Source organism: Saccostrea cucullata, unplaced genomic scaffold (assembly GCF_032062105.1).
Source record: "Saccostrea cucullata isolate Sc308-1 unplaced genomic scaffold, CSIRO_AGI_Scuc_v1 ctg730, whole genome shotgun sequence".
Classification (NCBI taxonomy): domain Eukaryota; kingdom Metazoa; phylum Mollusca; class Bivalvia; order Ostreida; family Ostreidae; genus Saccostrea; species Saccostrea cuccullata.
Genome location: NW_026924322.1, coordinates 88,082 through 111,348, shown reverse-complemented (window position 1 = coordinate 111,348; position 23,267 = coordinate 88,082). Strand labels below are relative to the sequence as shown.

At 33.9% G+C, this 23,267-nt stretch overlaps 2 protein-coding genes across 3 annotated transcripts in view; one reads left to right on the top strand and one right to left on the bottom strand.

The window, feature by feature from the left end:
• Positions 1-5,245: 5,245 nt before the first annotated feature.
• On the bottom strand, positions 5,246-17,925 carry LOC134266212 (cilia- and flagella-associated protein 221-like). 2 transcript variants are annotated; one of them, XM_062748444.1, is made up of 22 exons: positions 17,670-17,925; positions 16,479-16,666; positions 15,811-15,906; positions 15,419-15,519; positions 14,995-15,098; positions 14,411-14,567; positions 13,946-14,087; positions 13,660-13,777; positions 12,990-13,042; positions 12,618-12,770; positions 12,432-12,458; positions 11,831-12,019; positions 10,983-11,079; positions 10,390-10,517; positions 9,829-10,017; positions 9,182-9,370; positions 8,574-8,726; positions 7,729-7,829; positions 7,372-7,461; positions 6,990-7,103; positions 6,704-6,775; positions 5,246-5,789 (listed from the first exon to the last, which is right to left on the bottom strand). In XM_062748444.1, the coding sequence occupies exons 1-22, from the start codon at positions 17,812-17,814 to the stop codon at positions 5,663-5,665; spliced, it is 2,733 nt and encodes a 910-aa protein (XP_062604428.1). In that variant the 5' UTR covers positions 17,815-17,925; the 3' UTR covers positions 5,246-5,662. The 2 variants fall into 2 exon arrangements, with proteins under 2 accessions (XP_062604428.1, XP_062604429.1); XM_062748445.1 differs by lacking the exon at positions 12,432-12,458.
• Positions 17,926-18,493: 568 nt separating this feature from the next.
• The window catches only part of LOC134266208 (DNA mismatch repair protein Mlh1-like), a gene marked incomplete at its 3' end in the record, with an annotated part of 91,794 nt that continues 87,020 nt past the window's right edge, over positions 18,494-23,267 (top strand). The window contains exons 1-6 of the mRNA XM_062748439.1: positions 18,494-18,609; positions 20,271-20,361; positions 21,314-21,486; positions 21,797-21,869; positions 22,312-22,403; positions 22,991-23,033. Coding sequence (XP_062604423.1) covers positions 18,494-18,609; positions 20,271-20,361; positions 21,314-21,486; positions 21,797-21,869; positions 22,312-22,403; positions 22,991-23,033 — 588 coding nt within the window. The remainder of the gene's footprint in view (positions 18,610-20,270; positions 20,362-21,313; positions 21,487-21,796; positions 21,870-22,311; positions 22,404-22,990; positions 23,034-23,267) is intronic.

The following is a 23,267-nucleotide window of genomic DNA, read 5'->3' as shown; positions in this document are numbered from 1 at the left end:
TTTTATTTTGATAAAAAAGTATAGACTTCTAATTTTAATAACTTAGATTTTCAGGTACCGACCTGAATTTGAATGACTCGTCAGTAAATTACAAATAAGTCCTATCTGTTCGACTAACCGGTTACATGTACTCAGTCAGAACAATTTACGACTAACCGGTTACTCAGTCAGAACAATTTACGACTAACCGGTTACTCATTCGGAAAAATTACGACTAACCGGTTACTCATTCGGAAAAATTACGACTAACCGGTTACTCAGTCAGAACAATTTACGACTAACCGGTTACTCATTCGGAAAAATTACGACTAACCGGTTACCAAAAAATATCCGATTGCCATCCCTCCTGCAAAGAGACATCAACACAAATCTTAGACATCAAAGTAAAACATCATACTTCAAAGTTATATATCAGATATCAAATAAACAACTCTGGCATCAATTTAATATCTCAGACATCAACGTAATCACGAGAGTCTTTTTATATCTCAGATATTTGTGAGTGCTCATAGGTAATTGTAAAATATTCACAAGTCACTTAATGAAAAAGGTAATGTGAAGAAATCCTTAATTGATATATCATTTTAGTTCATCATATCAAATTAGGTGAAAATATCAATTCTGAATATATTTCCAGGAAGACGTGCATGAAAACATATATACTAAGCAATTTCTAATTAAAAATGATCAATAAGTCTATTTTAAGATAAAATTTTATATCCAGGCATCACGACAAAAGCATGTATTCTATCACGTTATGACAGTTCTTCCGTAACTTCAAATGTACAAAATGGTTTAATTTAAGGTCTGTCCACCCTTACAATTTCAATGGTTAAAAGTACAAAAATTGAATTTATTTTCATCTAATAAAGTTTAAATTTACCAATTATTTCTCCAAAAATGTATAGGTCGCCATATTATTTAAGATGGGAGACGTAAATCAACTAGGGATGGCAATTCTTAACCGGTTAATCGATTAATCGGTCGGAACGATGCTAATCGGTTAATCGGAAAAAATAAAAATATATGAAATATTTCCTTAAAATTCACTTTTTAGAAAGAATACCACTGCTTTAAGTTCATTTAGCGTTTTTACATATATTGTAACTAAATAATTTGGAGGTATTTATAGTTCTTCTGATTGAGGTCACGGGGTAATTGGTCAGTTTGTAAAGTGTTAATTGCTGTTTTTAAAACATCATGTTGTTACCCCCGACTGCCCTGCATGTGATTTTTTTTAATGATATTAAAAACATCACCATTTACTACTTTAAATTAAGTAGCATGTCTATATTTTGTCAATATAGAAATATTATCTATTAAGTTATATTATATTAGAAAAAAAAACAGTATAGATAAAGTGAGAGTTCATACATAGTTTTGATTATGGCGACAATGCAGAATAAACTTCTTTTACGTCTGCGTTGGAAAATTCTCTGTGTCTGATTCTCAGGCAAGATTCATGGTTTTCCTCATTTTTTCTTGTATAAAGAAATTAAAATAAGATATACTCTTATGCATATAAAATATCCATATCAAGATAATTGAATGAAAATTATTACGTCTTTTAAAGTTTTATAGCCTTCTTCTGTATATGAAGAAATGTCAAAACTAACATCTTGATACGACTAACCGGTTAATCTTTTGACCTTGCCATTAACCGATTTTTGCAATTCTGTAAAAATTGCCATCCCTAAAATAAACAGAAGCATAACTATGTCAACATAAAAAAACGTACATTTTTTGTAAACATTACCATAAATATTATGTAAAAACTGAGTCAAATGCATAATTATGATGCTGAAAGTTCCTAAATACTTGCTACTTATATACCTGAGCAGGAGTTATTGCCCTTGTCAACATTTTTTAAAGATTGAATAATTGATTAAATAAAAGGAAATATGCATTTTCTAAATTCTTTTACTAAAAAATATTTATCATTACACCTATGGAAAATCATCCTTCCAAAATATATTGTTCTACTGGGTATGAATTTAATTTAATAACAGTTTTTACAAAAACTATGACATCACAGGAGGGTGGAATTACCTTAAAATAAGCAGCTGCAGGGGATATCATTTCTCAAGATATCAAACTTTGTGACGTCAACTTTATTTCCAATTCATAAAAATTGTTATCTAAGGCAAAATTAAGTGAAATTCGACTTTTCTTAATTGTCATGTTGTAAAAAACTTTATATAGTGCAAGTATCTACTCTTAGTACTAAGAGACTTCCATGAACCTTTGAATCATACATGAAATGAAAATTTTTGCAAAAAAAATTTCATTTACAAACTTCAGTTTGAGATATTTATTTAAAATATATAAAAATAGTAGTTTTTGAGCTTTTGTTTCTAGTATTAAAAAAATAAAATATCATTTCTAAGCATTTGATTTGCAGTGACGTAACATCTTTTTTTAAGGGGATGGGGGAAGGCAGAGGAAAAAAATCAACTTACTTGACAAGCAAAACGAGTAAATGTCCAAACTCGAAAATCCTAGTTTGTGGTGTGTGTGACTGTGTGTGTGTGTGTGTGGGGGGGGGTTGTAGAGGCCAACTTCCTTCACTACCAAATTTTCTCTACTCAAACACATGTTCACTACCCTTAATTAACAACAATGCTGCAACAAAAAGGAATGGGGCAACCGGAATTTCAGTGAACGCATTTACTACAGTACAAAGTCATGTTTAGAAAAAAGGGGGTGCCCCACCCTACCCCCCCCCCCCCCCCCTTGATGCAACGTGTCTGATTTGTTGGAAAATAAAAAAATAAAATAGAGGTGGATTACGTGATAAAATCCCATATAAAGTCCAGTGGGTCTATATCAGATTTGATCACGTACCGACCTGAACTTATATCCCTGATTACTTAAAATTATGTGTTTGCCTCCCTCCCCCTTTTTATGCCCCCGTTATGGAAGACTCGGGTGTATATAGTTATAAACAAGAACTTTCAAAAAGTATAAATATTTTTCACCTTTTGACCTTCGCGTTAGAGTTAAAAAAGAATTGGCCAAAACTTTCGAACAGTCAGTACTATAGGGGTTTTTATATTTCATAGGTACATGCAGGTTATATTCCTTGTGACAATTAAGACCTTGCTTTTGATACCAGCAATTTTGACCTTTTGACATTGGATTTTGACTTGTCTAGCTGTCTGTCTGTAAAAATTTCCTAACCGCTACCCCCCCCCCTACTGTTTTGGTTTGATTTCAATATAACTATAGGCAAGAAAGTAGATTGCACTCAGATACATAATTCTGTTTATCAGTTTTGATTTCGATGAATACTATTACCGTGGCTAGAAAAAAAAAATACATTGAAATACATTCAAAATGCTACTCCTCCTACAGCCTTGATCTGATTTCAATATAATTTGACACACAAGTAAACTATACTAAAATAAATATAATTCTATAACATGCTGCAATAATGTAGCCCTCTCCGATTTTTTTGATCTGATATTTTCTGGAGAGGGCAAACCCCCCCCCCCCCCCCCCAAAGGAGAGGGCTACATTATTGCAGCTTTTCCATACAGGCACTTGACGTGTTTATTCTTTCTCTTCATGAATAAAAATATTCCCTATACTACGAGATCCAGGGAATCTTTTTTTATTTATAAAGAGAAAGGTTAAAAACGTCAAGCGCCTGTGAATTCTCTATATCAGTTTTTAGCTCACCTGAGCTGAAAGCTCAAGTGAGCTTTTCTGATCACCATTGTCCGTCCGTGTAGCTGTCTACATGTAGCTGTTCGTCCGTCTGTTAACTTTTCACATTTTCAACTTCTTCTCAAGAACCACTGAGCCAGTTTTAACCAAACTTGGTACAAAGCATCCTTGGGTGATGGGGAGTTTAAATTGTTCAAATGTAGGGCCAAGTTTCCTTACGAAGGGAGATAATCAAGAAAAGACAAAAATAGGGTGGGGCCATTAAAAAGTCTTCTTCTCAAGAACCAGTGGACCAGGAAAGCTGAAACTTATGTTAAAGCATCCTGAAGCGTATTAGTGCCACTTCCTAAATTGTTAAAATCATGACCCCCGGGGATAGGGTGGGGCCACAACAGGGAATCCAATTTTTACAAAGAAATATATAGGAAATATCTTTTAAAATCTTCTTCTCAAGAACCACCGGGCCTGAAAAGTTGAAACGTTTGTGGAAGCATCATGGGGTAATGTAAATACTAAATTGCTAAAATCATGACCCCCGGAGGTAGGGTGGGGCCACAATACGGAATCCAAGTTTTACATTGAATTATATATATATAGAAAAATCATTAAAAATCTTTTTCTCTAGAACCACTGGGTCAGAAAAGCAATTACTAATGTGAGAGCATCCTAAGATAGTATAGATTCTAAAATTGTTCGAATAATGACCCGCAGGGGTAGGGCGGGGCCAAAATAGGGAATCCAAGTTTTACATTGGAAATTTGAAATATTTAGGAAAATCTTTAAAAATCTTCTTCTCAAGAACCACTGGGCCTGAAAAGCTGTAACTAGAGCATTCTTGGGTAGTGTAAATTTTAAATTGTTAACATCCATGATCCCCGGGAGTAGGGTGGGACCACAATAGGAAATCCAAGTTTTACATTGAAATATATTGGAAAAATCATTAAAGAACCACTGAGACAGAAAAAGCTGAAACTTTGGTGGAAGCATCCTGGGGTAGTGTAGATTCAAAATTGTTAAAACCTTGACCCTTAGGGTAGGGCAGGGTCACAATAGATATCTGGTAAAGAACAGCATGGCCAAAGGTACTTAGGTGAGCGATGTGGCCCATGGCTCTTGTTGATTTTCAGAGAAATATTTTGAAAACGCCTCTCCTCCTACAGTTTTGGTCTTTTAACAAACAAGTAGACTACACTAAGGTACAAAATAATATTCTGTATAAATTTTTTTGATTTCAATGAACTGCGTTGCCATGGCTACTAAAATAAAAGTTTCTGTAAAATTCTCTCAAAAGGGCTTTCCTCCTACAATTTTAGTCTGATTACAAATCTTGCCATAAAAAAAGAGACTAAACCAAGAATCATTAACCTATTTAAAGCTGTTGCAAAGTTTCAAGTCCAAGTTCTAAATTTCTCTTTCTTTGTTATAATTGAAAGCCAGTAGAGCCACAGTCTTGTCAAAATTTACATTTGATTAACACCATTTTTGTTGTTCCTCAATCATAAACAACTAATATTTTTCTTTGTGAAGTAAACTTGGAGTCACTGTACAATATGTATAGATATAGCAACAATATGTCATCAGGTATAAATAGATATTTTATTTATATCTTAAAATATATGATCAGAAATAAATATCACAGACATTCATTTTAAAACTGGACGGCTGATATTGGATTGAACCACATTAAAGTTTTCTGATTTCTTATACTTTATAACAATTGTAACATTCTTCACACCATAGATTTTCCATAAGAAAAAAATCCAGGATATATTTTTGAGAATTCACATTATTAAGACAGTTCCTGAACATAAGAGAGACTGCCTTTTAAAGCACTGTAAATATCTTTCTCTATCATAAAGAACATACATTAATTTCCTGTGAATGCACATCTCTGAATTATAAATTATTTAATAAAATTCAGTTTATAAACACGTGCACAAACTTTCAATGTGAATGAGTTACAAATACTGTCTTCTATAGGAGCAACCCATTCTCACTTCAGTAATAAGTTTGGATCTGTGACAGAATTGGATAGAGTAGTATTTTTAGATTGAATTTTGGATCCTAAACGATTGTATTTTTTGGTCATGAAAAATTCTAGCTCCTCCTCTCTCTTCTCTCTGCAAAAAAAAAATAATTTTGAATAAAACAAAAATTTGATATTAATATATCTCAAATTACTGTATATAGGGTTATTTTCATTAAGTATGACCCCTTCCCCCCTTCCCCCTTTCCCTCTAAATATTGCAATAAAATCAATTAATTGGATCCTTGTATGTCACATACTTCTGCTTATTGGCAATGTGAAATTTTAGTACTTAAGGTTTATTGACCCTTTGATAGGACAAATAACTCTTGCTGGGGCAAATGTTTATTATTTCTTTATAAAATTGTCAAGTAGAAGGCCATTTTGGCTATAAAATTGTCAACTTAAAAGGACATTTCTTCCAAATTTGCCCTGCAAAGTGTGAAGAAATTTTGTGCTTTTTCAATTATAAATAAAATTTCTATTTTTGAAAATCATATGGGTTAGGCCATAATAAAAATATTCCTAGATTCTCATCCCCGCCCGCCCCAATTTTATACCCCCGCCTCCATTTTTTTTTATTTCTGTTTTTCTTCGTCTTCATTCTGATCCGGATCAGTATTCATCTACCATTCTACTTTCGTTTTAAATCCCGTGCTCAAAGTCGACATGATTTTGACAGCTGAAAAGATGGTTAATACATGCGTATATGTTTTAAACAAGGGTCGTTGGTTGAAAAAATTGGAGATGATGTGAATATAACCTTTACTATGACTTTTATTTGGGTATTGTAGATAAAATAACACCGATTGACCAGGTCAATAAAAAATCTTCAAAATTGAAAAAAATAAAAAAAATAAAATAAAAGACACCCGCCCGCCTCGATTTTTTAAAAAATACGGATGAGAATCTAGCAATCTATTTATTATGGCCTTAAAGCAGAACTTTTTCATGTAATGGTTAGAGGACTGAAGAATCTCAAAACAATAAACTTCAAATAAGCTTTACCTTGGCACTGGACCATAAGTTGACACTGGAATGTTGGTTGAAGGGAGCTTGTTTCCGTGTGGGAACGTATCACTGAAATTAGTTTTTTGACAATTCTAATAAAATTTTCTATCATTGTTAGTTGAAATAGATTTGTAGAATTACTCAAAATGTCAAAGTTTCATGATGTTGAAATTGAAATTATTTGATTTTATGTAAAAAAAAAAAAAAACAAAAAAAAAACCCAGTTTATTTTCTCCAATCCTAATTCAGCTTTGCCAAAAAAATAAATTACGATGATACTCACGGTGCAACTTTTTCTTCTGTTGGAACTTTGGGGTCAATAATTGAAAATTGAGCAGACACCATATCTGGGGTTAAGGACATTTCGGGACTTTGTGTAAAATTTTCATTCTCCTCACTGAAAGATAAGTCGTAATCTATATGAAAAATTTCAGCTTGTATCAAAGTTAGCAACGTTAGCTTAAGGCTATATGAAAAAAGGGCGAATTAAAGCAACACAGTATAATTTCATAAACTAAAATCTGAGTGGTCAAATTTAAAACGGAGCAAAATTGTTGGCAAGCGAGAAAGGGCAAAAATAACACGGAGAGAAAATAACACTGTTTACAGTTTATACTGTTCTAAACTTTTCATCTAATCAAATGACATGTAACACTAGATCTTACTCTTCAATGTTTTGTTGGTCATCTTCTGGCAGCTGATCTAGCAGGACGGGGACTTCCTCAGGAAGTAGGTCACTACCAAACTGGTCGTCCCTAAAACAGACAGACAAACAAATAATTTACTTATAATTACTACTAAATCATTCATAAAATTAGCAAATTTTTCTAAAAAATTGATATATAATTTTAGCACAGTTATCTAGCTATCTAAAAATTGAATTATCATCTCCAATGAAAAAAGGAATTTTGTAAGTGATATTCAATTTCAGTGATCTCAATACCCTCGCTATCAATGTCAAAATTGAATCCTCACAAAAATTTCTACTTATACAGTAAAAGGTGAAGGATGTGACAACTTACCACCTGGGTACCCACACACTGGTGAGGGTGGGGGTGTTAGCGAGAGAGGTCAGACCCTGCGAGGGGAACTTCTTCCATCCCATGATGCCTCGGACTACATCCTGTTAATAAACAAACATAGCGGTGTAGTAAAGCAGAGGTGATCTCTGTGGGAATGAGTCAATCAGTTACTCTTCATACATGTATTGAACAATCATTATATCTATTTTCTTGTATGTTGGATATAGACAGTTTTCGATAGGCCTGAATTTAGCAAGAGTTACTTCCCATTGGCCATCATATTGGAGGTCCACTAGATGATTTTTCCCTCTTTCTCTTACCAAATTTAAGAGGATGTAGCAGAACTACTTGGTAGAAAATCTTTATTGAATAATTTCTTTTAAATAAAGGAGGCTTCCAAAAATTTATATACTTCAGAAAAATAAGGATTCCTAATTCAAAATAGCAAATATAAAAATTCTAAATTGGTTGAACAATGAAGGAATAAGAGCATTTGGACCTCCAGTATGGCAGCCAACGGGAAATAACTCTTGCTAAAATCTGGCCTATCGAAAACTATCTATATATATTTATTGACTGGATTTGAGGGCAACATGCATTTTGTCAGACCCAAGAACCAGCCTGTTTACCTGAGGCCATTAGACCAAAGACAAACAGTTGCCCAAGAAGACAGTCAATAAATGTTTTGTTATACCTTTTATTTTATTACATCATTTTTTGACATGCAAGTATCTTGTGCTGGCTACCCTGACTTAATATGCACCCCTATTTCTAAGGACCTTAAGAGCATCCCTCTAAGTGACCTAAAATGCTTCCTCTATTTTTAGGTGACCTAATTAACTTACCTCCCTGTCTAAGTATCTTCTCTGGGTGGCAGAGTGGGGGTTAGTGGCAAAGTCCTTCTTGAAATATGTGGGGATAGGGCACAGGTGGAAGTCGGTGTCAGTTTCTGAGTAAGGAACAGGTGCCTGGAACACCTGTAGACCAGGGGCGGGGTTCTAAAAACAAAAAGCAGATTTAATGATGAGAAAATCATAAAAAAATGGATGAGGAGTGACATATTTTTAAAAGTACTGTAGAAATAAAAGTATGGTTAGAAAAATTGAAGATTTGGAAAAATTGCCTGGCACATTTTCCACAGAATTTTACATAAGCAGATCTAATGATGAGAAAATCTTAACATCACATTGGATGAGGAGGGAACAGATTTTTTTTCTTAATGTACTAAAGAAGTATTATTTAAAAAATTTTAAAATAAAAAGATGTGAAAAACTGCTGCCAGGAACATTATCAAGAGAATTCAAACAGAATCCAATAATTGAGTGAAAGTTCAAAATAGCACTCTATGTAAAAATTGCTTTTTCCAATTCCAACAATTCCAAATGTTACAAATTTAAGTCTTCAATATCTATTCAATATAAGTAACTTTACTAAATTTGACCAATCAACTCACAAAGATATGTAGAGAGGGGTATTCTATTGGTTGGAACAGAGCTTTGGGTGGAACAAGAGCAACCAATGGCTGAGGTTTCTTCACAGCTGACCCCGCACGCGTCACTTCCTGTGTGGTGTCTTCTTCTCCAGAATCTACTGCCAAAACCTCAGTTTCCTCAGCAGGTACTGCAATTCTGATACTTTCATCCTACAGAAAATAGGAAAATTATTCAACAGCTAAGGCATAGGCATGGATTAAAAAAATTCATTGAATAAATATCATGTAACATATATAATGTGTGTTGGGAAAGAGAAAGAAAGAGCATTAACTTACTATAAACCAATTTTTATTCGTGACAACTTTATCTCGAGATTTACTAGAAGTAAACTAGTTCATGGCAATTAATTTTTGCGATCAAGCTTTTTTTTGATTTGTTGTTAATAGGTACAGAAAAATAGAAAGGTATCATTAATTTGCGGTGTGAAATGTGTGGCGAGAGAGAGAGAGAGAGAGAGAGAGAGAGAGAGAGAGAGAGAGAGAGAGAGAGAGAGAGAGATGCATGTGGGAAAGAGAGAGAAAAAAGGGGTATCATTAACTTACATCTGTATGTATGTGTGTGTAGAAGAGAGAGAGAGAGAGAGAGAGATGGAAGATCATTAACCTACCTCTGCCCCTGTTCGGAGGGGACGTGCCAGTTTCGGGGCCACATACCCCCTGGAGGCCTCGTGAACCAGATGTTTATTGTATCCCAGTAGTGTGTAGTGCTTGGGAACTTTCAGATTAAAATAAGGTACTTTCCTCTTCACTACAACCTCTGATGGCTTGTAGGGGACTTTCCCTAGAGCATCGGGGGCCTGTTGATAAAGTACAATCAATTAATGCAAAATCTACTATAGCAGTGTTAAAACATTATTCAGGAGTTTTTCTTTTGACTCTCTAAAACCAAATTTAAAGAAAAACAATCTTTAAGGGGGAGTCTCTGGTAAGGGAGGTAACTCTGATAAATCGGTATACCCCTAAAATACTTTTGGCTATGATTAATCTAAAATCATTAATATAAAATTTTATTAGAATTTCCTTTTTTAAATCAATCTTCCACATTTTGTACAAGAATACGTCAATGACCATTCTTCTGCCCATGTGAGGCATAGAACACCATTGCCCCACCCCCCCTCCTTTCTAACCAATATAACATCCGTCCATAAACTCTGCACATAGCCTCTTACCATATCATCTTTAACATTGGGAGGTACGTAGGTGGGGAAGGTGTACTTCTTGATCTTGTCTGAGGTTATCTGAATGTCGTGAGGAATCAACTCCATCTCCTCCTCTTTTTCCTTCTTCTCCAACAGAGCTGTTTATATACAGACAAACATACAGGTAAGTTTATTCTTCACATTATAACTTAGTTCATTTATCAAAATGCGATATATAGTGAAATTTACTGTACACAGAGTTATTTCCCCCCACGTTATTTTCACACGTTTACACTTGCAAACAATTTTGTCCCATTTTAAATTTGCCCAGTCATAGTTTTGGTTAAGAAATTATAACGTAATCTTTGAATTTGCCCCGTTTTAAATTCGCCAAATGAGGCTAGGGTGAAAGAGGCGAAAATCACACAAGTGCAAAAATTTACCTGTATACACTATATAAATATATGTATTAATGGCAAAAGAAAGCTTCAACCACATAAAATTTATTTTGAGAAGGCTTATTCAAAGTACTCTAATGGCAACTCTGATAGATGTTATAAATATTTTTCTAGATTTTGATATCTGAATTCAAACCCTGTTTCCTACAATAACATAATGCTCACCTGTCCTGGTCTCCACATTTCTCTCTTGCTCTAGGATATCTTGTACTACCTTCTTCAGCACCTTAATCTTCCAGTTAGCTCTCATGTGAATAATCACCTGTCAAAATAGAATTTGAATGTGAAATAGGGAAAAAAAAGGTTCTCTCTCATCAATCTGTTTGATGAATTCACTTGACTGACTTAAAATCTGAATAAATACAAAATACAGTGAAACTTGTCTAATCTGTGTTCTAAAATTTCTAAATTTTTAAAATTTATCTAATATGATGCCTACTGTAGTCACTTACAGTAAATTTAATTGTTTAAAAATCTCGTCTAATCCGGATATCTATGGAACCAGAAGTGTTCAGATTAGACAAGTTTAACTGTAATATATAAGTACTGCATGTAGTTAAGTGTAACATTGAAAATTTTCACCCCAAGAAAACCATTGTCAACAGAGGCGCAGCTGAGGTTGACTATGGTTTTCGAGGAGTGAAAATTTTCAATGTTACACTCAAATACATTGAATATTTATTATATTATACTGAATGCTTTACACAAATACATATCAACAGTGAACTGTGCATGCATAAATTCTTTGCAGTAGCTATTTTATGGAATATCACCCGTCATCAAGCAATGTTGACTGTTGCTACGCTGGAGTGAGTGGCTTCATTAATCAGCAGGTAATAGTGTTTTTTAACAAATGTTTCTCGACCAATCAGATTCAACTAATTTACATGAAAGTATAATATTGCTTAATATACCCATGAATTTGACATTCCTGGTAGTATTGTACAATCAAGCACCATAATCATTTATATTTAACTACCTTTATCGGTCATGGTACTACAGTTTTACTGTACCTTTCTTGCAGCTTGAGCAAATTTTCCCAGGGCAGCATGGCGAGTAGCCCACAAGTCATTACTGTACGTATCAAACATGGCCGTCTCAGGGGCTAGTTCTGTGTGGTCACGAAATGTCCGCCGAAATGTACACTTTGTTTCTGTCCTCTTGTACTCCTCCTCAATGACTGGATCACCACGGCGATCGTACTGTCGAAAAACAGAACGTGTAATTAAAAATGGCTAAGGAACTAACTACAATAATGTAGCCCTCTCCAATTTTTCTCATCTGAAATTTTCTGGAGAGCCCCCCCCCCCCCCCCCCCCCTCAAAAGGCAAAAGGGTACATTATTGAAGCTACTACAGAATTGTTTTAGAATCAGAAGATGCTGATGCATCAGGTACTTGTTATACTTTTAAGAAAGTAACATCCTATAATAATTCAAAAGTAACAAGAAAGAGATCATAACAAAAACTTCAAGAACATCCAATTTTGCAACTTGAAAGTTCATGCAGGTACCTATTTTGATAAAAATTTAATTCAAACTTTGATTTTCAATTATACAAATCTCAAAATCAAAGGAGAAAATCAACAAAAACTAAGAATTAAAGTAAATCTTACACATGTGTCTAATAAGATTTGCAACATCTAAAATTATACATTGTATAACAAAATTCAATAACATATCAAATTGAATGTAAACTGTAATTTCTTATGATGAAGGTACATTATTTCTTTATATCCTCTTTTATTCTTTAAATTTAAATTCTCCCACACGACTCCCAGGCTATATCTTCACATTCTTACCTTATACTCATTCCAGGACTGATCTCGTTCTTCCAGGATCTGTGCTCGAGCTGAGTTTGTGATCTGATCATCGCCGAGTTTAACCTGCCACCTGAGTTGATTCTGTCTCTCTTCATACACATTCTGTCTCACCTTGTGCTCAAACATAGCTTCCTACGAATATTGAAGTAAAATTTACAAAACAATTTCCATTTTAAACTTTTCTGACTTGAAAACACAGTTTTAAGTCTCTAAACCATAAAATACTTTATACTTTATGTAGTTTTCTCTGGGGTCATTTCTCAAATAGTTTGCTAATAACATATTAAAGACAATGGAAAAAGGAAAGTTAGAGGAACTTTTTAGACATTAATTCAAACTTTGATATCTAACCTTCATTTGTCTGGTGGCTGGTTTATTAGTTGACTGTTTTTGAGCCAGCACAGCTGAAAAAATCAGTGAAATTAATTAGAAATAGTCTCACCTTCATTAATTATACACAGTCAAACCTTGTTATCTCAAACTTGATGAGACCATGAAAAAACTTTAAGAGAACTGAGGATACCAAGCTTAAGTTATTGAAAGAATAAGTGTTTGGGAATTTCAAATCACTTCGATATCCATAGGATTTCAAGATGTCAAGTTTATTAGATACCTAAGTTCAACTGTATAAAATGTAAATCTTATGATAAATAAACATCTTGAAAATCTTGAAAATTAAGCAAAGAATAACCATACAACAGGGTTGTTCCTAAGAATTAAAATAAAAGAGGGACATTTAAAAAGTAGAAGAGGGCCTAGAATTCCCTCCTTAACAGGGGGATGAGGGAGAAAACCTGAGAAGACAGGGGATTACATCATTATTGGCACAGGAAATTCCTGTCCCCAAGGTCTTAGGGACGATCTTGACACAGTAAACAAATGTCCTTCCTAATCAGACCATCAGAGGCCTGTTCAACAGAGCGAATGTTTGCGAGCGCTTGCCAAAATTCCTTTAACCGCCAACAGAAATGTAAGTGAGCACACGTTCTGTTGATCAGCCCAACAGGTTGCCCATACTTACTATCTCGGAGATCCTTGGCCCGGAGTTTCCCGGGCTCCTGGTTCAGGACCTGGGCCACAGCGTAAGGAGTGTCCAACTTGGGAGGAAAACGAACCCCATTGTATTCCATTTCCTGAATCTGTTAATAAGACCGGTGTTATTGAAGTCAAAATAATGAATATTTTATTAACTCTCTTTAATATACTATGATGTGCAAAACAATCAGCTACCAAAAATTTATCCAAGTCTGGTTTTAAAAGATGGGTAAAAGGAAGAAAAATGCAGCAAAAAAAAAAATCGAACTTACTTGTGGTGTTTGTTGCTGAGAGCCCTTGGATTTTATTTTAAATGACAGTTTCTTCTTCTCCCTGGACCTGTCCAGTGGTGAGAGACATCTAGGGTCCAGAATATTGTTGTCTACAATTCCTTGGGATTGCATAGAAATCTCCCTACAGAGAAAAATAAACATTGCTTATATTTAATCTTGTAAACTTCTTAATATAATATTTATTCCTTCGTTGGGCAAAAACACAATTACTTTATATCTCTTCTTTTTTTTATCTAAAATTATGTATACCTGGTCCATTTTGCACCATGATACACATAAGGCAAGTCTAAAACTATAGTGCTTAGTTATCTAAGCAAATCTCCACAGAAAATAAAAAGACCCCCCCCCCCCTCCTGTGGCTTGCGATGATGAAAAAATAAGTGTATTTACAATTCCTTTAACTACAGTAGTTGACTGACTGACAGATGTACACTGGGGACTTACTTTAAGAGGCCAGGCGTAGACACTCCAGAAAAGGTGCACACGATTGGCTGGGAGTTAAACTGGGAAATAGTCAGCTGGATCTTCATTAGCGCTGTCTGAAACTCCAGGGGAGCAAAAGTAACGGACACCTCCGTCTGTCCGTGAGCCGGAATAATACCTGTTAAACATAACAACATAAGTTACAACATAAGGTCAAGATGGTCATTTTTTTTTAATCAATCATTAATTCTATTAATGCTTAAACATAATCACACAAATGGATTTAATAAGTATACAAATTTTCAATCATACTTCCTTACTTTTATATTTGAAATTCTAATCTTTCCTTTCTAGAATATTTAATGCATAGATCTACACAAGCTATTTTTCTTAGAAAAATTAAAGGAATGGACTAACAAACAGTAATCAAGCACATAGGTCCATTGAAACAATACAGAATGAGAGCAGAGCAAACATGGACTTTTAAAAACATCAGAGATGGGATCAGGTGCCATGGAGGAGTGAGCATCCTCTGGCTGCCTGTCACATCCAAATTACAAACCTCAGTAATCGCTGCTTATTAAGTGAATGCAACCTGAACTTACCACTCATTGGGTGAACAGTGAAAGAGGGGTGTGGTTGTACATAAATAAGCTGGTACTCAAAGTCAACTGGTCCCTCACATCTCAAGGGAAATAACTGTGTCATTCTGAAAAAAAAAGTTACCATAAAACTATGATTTCTCCGTAGTTTGAAAGATTCATTGAGTAGAGGTAAAAGAAGTTTAAATAAATCCCAAGAAACTAATTGATTATTGTGTAATCACTAATTTTTGTTGGGGTTTAATTTTCGTTGTTTTCGAGGTATGGAGAAACTCACGAATTCAAGACCACCACGAAATATAAAATTTCATATACATTACTCGTAACACTTCTCCAGCCACAAAATCAAATCCCAACAAACCAATAACTTTTTCTCAAGCCTCGAAAATTCAACCCCATGAAAATATGTGATTTTACAGTATCTTACTTATGACCGACAGGTACAGGTGGGAAATTAAACTGCGTGGGGAAGTCCCTCGTACTCATCACAGGGTAGGCATGGATAGGAATTACGAGGTTCTCTTCTCCCTGGTGAATAAAATATTTTTGCTAAAGATTGCTTTCATTTCAATCATTTGCATGGAAATTTAGTATGTTTGGCCCCCATTAATGAAAATTTTCAAACAAAGCACAAGATTCAAAAATTGTCCTGTTTACTCAAAGTAAACAAAAATGTATGAGAATTCAAATTAAAAAAAAAAATTTTTAAAGTGCTTATTTTAAAGTTAACTTTGATCACTATTTTTCAAACTATGGAATAATTTTGAAATGAATTAGAAAGAAATAAATGTCAATGCACTAGACTGTTATCATACTTACTGGACAATTAATTCTGATGCAGTCATAATAATATCTCCATTCATCTGGACTGAATTCTATAGTACAGTCAATGGTTAAACCTGGCACTAAGCGTTCCTGTGAAAATGATCAACAGAATATAGATACTCTTTCATAAAGTACTGTAGGAGGTTAACTTTATCAGTTCCATCCAAATGTCAACTTATGAAGCACAAAAAAACAGCAATTTTGTTAAAGGTCCAAAAATCTATTTATCTTATCTGAGTATTTCAGAAAATGAGAAACTTATTGTACTGGTATAATTTAATGATTTTATTAACCAATCAAAAATTTGAAATATTTGTTTATGCATTGTAACCTGGTTCATGTATTGAAATATTTGAGTGTTAAACAGGGCAAATTCAAAGTGAGCAGCATCAATTTTTCACAAAACTGTCTCTAGGCAAATTTAAAACAGGAATGAATTTTTTGCAAGTGTGAAAGGGTAGACAGAAAACAGGGCAAAAATAACCTTGTAAACAGTATTGTCCTTTTTTTTAATGACAGATGATGCATCAATTAATCCTATAAGTTTCTATTCACTGAAAAAGCATTAGAGTGTGTGTGGTCATAAGGCCAAAACCTAAAATTCAAGTGTTATGTAAATTGAGATAAACTAATTAAATAAATTTTAATTCTTGAATACTTACAGTTTTCTTGTATTTTAAGTAGAAGTATTTGGATTGTGGGGGAATTATGTGCATTCTAATGACCTCCGTTGAGGCATTGACAATCTGTAGGGATTGTACATGTTTCTTATCCACCTCAAAGCCTCCAAAATGGATGATTGCAGGTTTAGCAAGGACACATGCATTCTGAGACACTTTGGAATATATTTCTAGGAAAAAGAGAAAAATAAACATTGATAAGTCATACAATTATGGTAAATTGTTATCTTTATGCTGATGTAGGATGTACATGTACTGTAATTTCAGTTTTTCTGACTTATTTTTGATATTGCAAGTATAATTTAGTGTATATTATAATCGGTTAGAATTTATTCTCATTTTTGTCCCCCACTGAAAGTTGGGGATATTAATTTTGATCTGTCTGTCCATCCATTTATATTTCTGTCTATTTTAACACTTTCATTTCCATGCAATGAAATTTTACACAACACTCTATAGCCTAGGGAAGATCCCAGTAGATTCTGAGGTCAAAAAGTCAAAGTTCAAGGTCTCAAATTCATACATTCTGTTTGCGTATCTGTACATACCTCAAGGAGCTTGTGAGTTTTTTGCAATTAAATTTTATATCATGGCATCGCTTGCCCTTTGTAAGCCCCCCCATATCTGTGCATTATTTTCTTTTGCATTATTATCTTTTATTCCTTCAGCAGGGGACACAGATTCTCTGAATTATCTTTGTTTAAAAAAAAAGAAAACGAATAAAAACAGTCTCTAATGATTACAAATACCAGTTTTTATTTGAAGGAAATAAAAATATTATGATTGGACCAGGAATCAAACCAAGTACATGTAGGCATGGAACAGTTTACCACAATATCCAAGCATTATGGTATTTTTGTCCATTTGTCTTGATTTGATACATGGAACACTTGGGAATTCTCCATTTTTGGTTTGGTTCAGCTATTGGTTGGGATGATTATTTAGTCAACTTTAATTGACATTCATAAACACATGCTATAGTGGCATTGCTCTGATGAATGAATGAGATATCCAGGCTGATACCCAAACCATAATACCCAAACCATAACACAACCTATTTAAGTTTAATGTCATGACAGATGATATGTTTTTTCAAACTTTAACGCCAGTTTTATACAATATCATAAATGGTGTAACTTTTTTTTCAATTGTGTGCATTTTATGCTGAATTACTTGTTTCTAGAAGATGGTTAGGAACGGTCTTCTCTCTCCGGGGTTCTATAAGTTCTATGGTCTCCACAAGTGGTAACTCTTTCGACCCCTCGTGTAGTCCTATTGGACCAGAAACGGTCCGGCTTAAAGCCGAGACCGAAGGCATGATTGATTAGTTCCTCTCCTCTCTACTGAAAAATTAGCGTTATTCCAAGGATTACATGTTTACATGGAAAATTTCCTATTCTCGTTCACTTTTCACAAGGTGTCCGCCATATTGTTTATAGCAATAGTAAAATCACTCCGCAAATAAAAATAGTGCTAAATTAATGATGGGGATTTTAATTACTCAAAACAGAATAATCAAATGAAAAATATGCTATTTTAAACATTTATTATAAAAGTCAATGTATGCTTGGTGCAGGGAAAATAAACGTGGGTGTAATATTTTTGAACAATCAGAACTACTTTCTAGAAACGAAAAATCTCCAAGGAGATACATGCGCTTTTCTCTCAGTTATCGTTCTTGAATCAATCTCCTGTGTTTGAAAATAAAAATGCTGTTGTCACAGATGGCGGGAAGGGAATACTGTTGACATGTACAAATTTTTATTTTTCATCAATTTATGAGGTATTTATCGGAAGTTTTCTAAATTTGAACTGAATTAAATAAATTGCACTGTTATGCAAGTATTACTAATTTAATATCGTCTGCTATAATAACTGTATAACTGAATTAAAGATTTCAATGTGAAAATGTTGAAAATGGACATCCATAAACATTGAACTTAGGTCCACCTACATATCGGTATTAAGCTATATAGTTTTTGAGGCTATATAGCTTTATGACAACACACCCAGGCTTAATTAAGCGGCTAGACGAGGTCGTGGTTAATCGTATCGCAGCAGGGGAGGTTATCCAACGTCCAGCCAATGCTCTCAAAGAAATGATTGAAAACAGGTCTATATTTACTGTATACAGGGTTAAATTCGCCCCGTGTTATTTTCGCCCTTTTGTAACTGCGTGCAATTTTTAAAAGTTTGGGGGCTATTGATGAGTGACCTCACAGTTATTTCTTGAATGAATTTAAAAGGAGGTCATGCAGTTATGGCCAACAGGATAATTGATTGGTAACAGTTCAACACAATGAGAAGCAATCATACTTTCCATGCCCCACAGCACTCAATATGATAGTGCAGTTTTTCCAAACAAAAATTCATCTTTTGCTTAAAAGTATTGCAACAGCTGTTATGTACTTTCAGTGATTTAGGTTGTATTTTTGATAACCCAAAGTCAAATGAATAATCAAATTTTGACGACTTTTTGTTTATTTCTTACTAAAAACGTTTTTGTTAAAAACTGCATATAGATAGCTTTATTAAGCTATTTCAGATAGCTTAATAAAGCTATATAGCTTTTTAAAGCTATATAGCTTAATCAAGACATTGTGCTGGACCTGTTGTACTTAAAGTGAGTTAAACTCAACCCACACATCAATACTTTTGTTTTTGACAGACCTAGTGAGACAGGAGACTTACCATGACAACACACCCAGGCTTAATTAAGCGGCTAGACGAGGTCGTGGTTAATCGTATCGCAGCAGGGGAGGTTATCTGTTACTGAGAATGCTCTCAAAGAAATGATTGAAAACAGGTCTATATATAAGTTAAAACAGGGACCTATATACTAATGGGATAGGCAACTCCTTCATCGCCATGTTTATTTACCCAAAACATCATGCACAACACTACAAGTTTTTCAAACTACGTTTATTCCCAGTAAACAGGGTGTTTTCTGATTAATATCATTTATTCCTTTTATGTATAGGAATTGATTTATTGATAAATTTTAAAGCATAATAATAATATAATTTAAATATAAAGAAAACAAACACCGAAATCGGTGATTTCTTGGAAATATTGACGATCGGGGAATGTGCTGATTTTGCATAAAACAAAATTACTACTAAGATAAGGAATATAATATGTACAAAAACAAATCTTGAATGATTTTTTGACAGATAATTAAAGGATTTTATCTCAAATATGCGATAGCTTTAGAGATATAATTAATTAAAGTTGACTTACGATATCCCGCGACTTACGAGATATCGCGAGACTTGCGGTAGTGGCCTATCCCGTTAGTATATAGGTCCCTGGTAAGTTTTTCATTAAAATGAATGTATATGTTAAAGTAGTTGTTACACTGAACATATTGGCCAGGCACAGCAATTAGAGCATCTGCTTTAGAGTCACAGTATAAGGAATCTATCCTTACTGTATCACAGGTTCGAATCTTACTGTGGGACGTGGGACGTTGAGCACGGTCTTTCAGATGAGAGTGTATAAACCAAGGTCCCATGTCGCAGTAGGTACTGGCATGGAAAAGATCCCTCACTCCTCAATGGCCCTGAGTGCCGAGTACTTGATAAAACTTTGAAGCTCTCCACCAGTAAATGGAGGCATCTCAGTATGAGTAAAAAATTCTCTAGACGGACGTTAAACAACAACAAACAAACACTGTACTTATATACAGCAATGAATGTATACAGAGTTGTCATACTGAAGAAATGATTGGATATATTAACAGAGTTGTTATACTGTAATTATCAATTTTTCTAGTTTGGATGCCAAGTCTTCCAACATTCAGGTGACGGTTAAACAGGGTGGACTCAAACTGCTACAGATTCAGGATAATGGGACAGGAATCAGGGTAAGTTATAACTGTTGCTGAGATGAGTTCAGTTTAGAAATCAGGGCTACTTACCAAAAGAATTGTAAAGGATAGAAATTCCTTCAAATTAATTTCAGAAGATTGTCATTTCCGTTATCAATTCACTTAAATAAAACATCTACAGTTGAACTTTGGTATCTCAAACGTTGATATTTCTGTGAATATCATGGATATGTCAAAGTAATTTGAAAGTCTCAGCCACATATATTTTAAGTATTTTACCCCTGATATCTTGAATTCTCAGATATATATATCAATGTTATTTTATTGTCTGTCCTGCTGAGTTTGAGATAACAGGGTTTGATTGTACTAATCAAAAGAAAACTTAATGTTACCTTGGTTTGTAAGAGATATGTCTAGACTTCATCAAAAACTTGAATACTTGTTGTAAAGACTGGTTAAGAGTTACTTCTCTTTGTTAAATGGTATATATTTATTAACAGTCATTGATATTATCATGATTATCCACCGATTTAAGTTTGGTTCTGGCAAACTTTATAAAAGAAAAAAATAACCCCCATTGAAGTTTTCTCTAGAGGATTAATGCTTATTTACTTCATGTAGTGTATATATATTTTAACAGTCGAGCATTCCTTATTACTTCTTTGCTTCTTATATGTTACCATGTATACTTTGCCTATCTCCAATTGTCCTTGAGATAGAGCAGTTTCATTAACGCATTGTAAGTCAGTTGTCAGTCCCCATGATTCAGTATGAGCTCTCATGTATAACAAACTTAGTAATAACTATATAACATTATTGAGTTTTATATAAATTGTTGTCAAATGGAATTGCTATAATCATAACAATCAAAACTTTCAGTAAAGTGATAAAAAATTTGAACAGCTATAAACCCTGAGAAGAAAATATGGTAACTAAACTTTGTTTTGATGACCATAAAAATGATAAAAGTTGAAATTAATTGAAATAGAAAGAAGACATGGAGATTGTATGTGAACGATTTACCACCAGTAAACTTCAGAAGTTTGAGGATCTGAATTCTATAGCTACCTACGGATTCCGAGGGGAGGCCCTGGCTAGCATAAGTCACGTAGCGCACGTTACCATAACGACTAAAACTGCCGATTCCAAATGTGCCTTCAAGTAAGTGTCTCGGCCTGATTGGTCTAGGTCCATGTCGGAAAATAGATATTATATTAAGATTGAGGTTTATTGATCCCCTCTTCACCACTATATAAAATTTTGTGATTTTTCAAAAGAAAGTAAGTTTATTAAAATGCGTAAAATAGCAAACCTTGTTTTAAAAAAAAATTGACAGAAAATTGTCTGTTTTGAAGGAATGATAGTCAAATATCTGAGAATTTTTAGGTCAGTGAAATTTTCTATGAAAATAATTTTTAAAAATTGATTTGTTTTATATGGATCCATTTGAATCTTTTCTTCTGTTTCTCAGAGGAAGCTATGTGGATGGGAAATTGAAAGAACCTGTGAAACCCTGTGCTGGAAATGTTGGAACTCAGATTACTGTAAGTGTTACGATGATAGGGAAGGTAGAATTGTTGTGTATGTGTCCTGATACAGTTGAACTTTGGTATTTCGAACACTGATATCTCAAATACCATGGATATGTTGAAGTAATTTTGAAGTCCCTACCATGAGATTAGTGCTAGAAATCACCCATTGATACCATATAACAAGAATTTTGAGAGATCTTCTAATTTTTGCGATATTATAGTGATGGTGGTGGAAGTGCTAAAATAGGTGTGGTTTATAATTCAGTCATATGTATATTCTGAGTTAACAAATGTAATTATTCCTTTAATCTGTAAAAATTAATTTATCAAAATAAAAGTAAACTTTTTCAGATAAAATCGCTAAATTTGACGCTAAAGGAAATTTACTAATAAGATAACCGATTATACAATTGGGTTACTTTTCATGCAACTTTTGGTTGGTACATGTATTTAGGTAGAGGATTTGTTCTACAATATCTCCACCAGAAGGAAAGCCTTAAAGAGTCCCTCTGAGGAACATGCCAAAATCGCGGAAGTGGTCAGCAGGTAATGTGTGTTCACTGGCAATAGATTCATTGCTAGGGGCTGCGTTCAACAGCGTAGCTGCTAAGTATAGCTAAGCTCCTTAACAGAGAGCTAGCCTAGTCGCTATGTAGAGAGAGGTAGCTAAGTACCAAATCCAAGGTGTTTCCCTTAGTTACAAGTTGGCAGTACATAAAGGTTTAACAAAATGGGGGTTATTTTCTACATCTTAATGAATTGAATGTAATTTCAACTGATACTTTATTGCAAAACTAATAATAAATTGAGAATGGAGATTGAGATTTACTTCAAAATAAGTGATATTTCAAATAAGCTATTTCAATATAAGTGGTGTAAGCTACATACTATTTGACAAGTATGCATATTATTGTGCAAAGATTATTGTGTGAATTCATAAATTCTTCTGAAAATTTATTATATTAAACAACATGTTGGATTACTAATAATTCTGCCAAGTAGGCTATAACATATATCTGTGCTGAATTTGAAACACCCTAAGAATAAACGAGAATACATGTATATGCAAGTTCAAATAAGGAGATTTATAAATAAAGCTAATTTACATTTAATATCTGATTTCATTTTGACAGATACGCAGTGCATAATTCCAGTGTGGGATTTACCCTTAAGAAGGTGAGTCATGTATCTTTATGAAGTGGGGCCAGTACATTCCAAGATATTTTCTGCTTCTGCACTGATACATTTTTAGCTCTACTGGTCAGAGACCAGAAGAGCCTATTCGATAGTAAGATGTCCGTCATCCGTCCGTCTGTCTGTCTGTACGTCTGTCTGTAAACAATTTTTCAAAAACGCTACTCCTCCTACACTTTTGGTCTGATTTTAATATAACTTGGCACACAAGTAGAC

Coding starts and splice junctions, on each gene's coding strand:
- LOC134266212 (XM_062748444.1), bottom strand. CDS start 17,814: ATGCCTTCGGTCTCGGCTTTAAGCCGGACCGTTTCTGGTCCAATAGGA. Junction 14,568..14,994: donor CACTGTTCACCCAATGAGTG/GTAAGTTCAGGT, acceptor TATGTTTAACAG/GTATTATTCCGGCTCACGGA. Junction 10,518..10,982: donor AAATGTGGAGACCAGGACAG/GTGAGCATTATG, acceptor GTATATAAACAG/CTCTGTTGGAGAAGAAGGAA.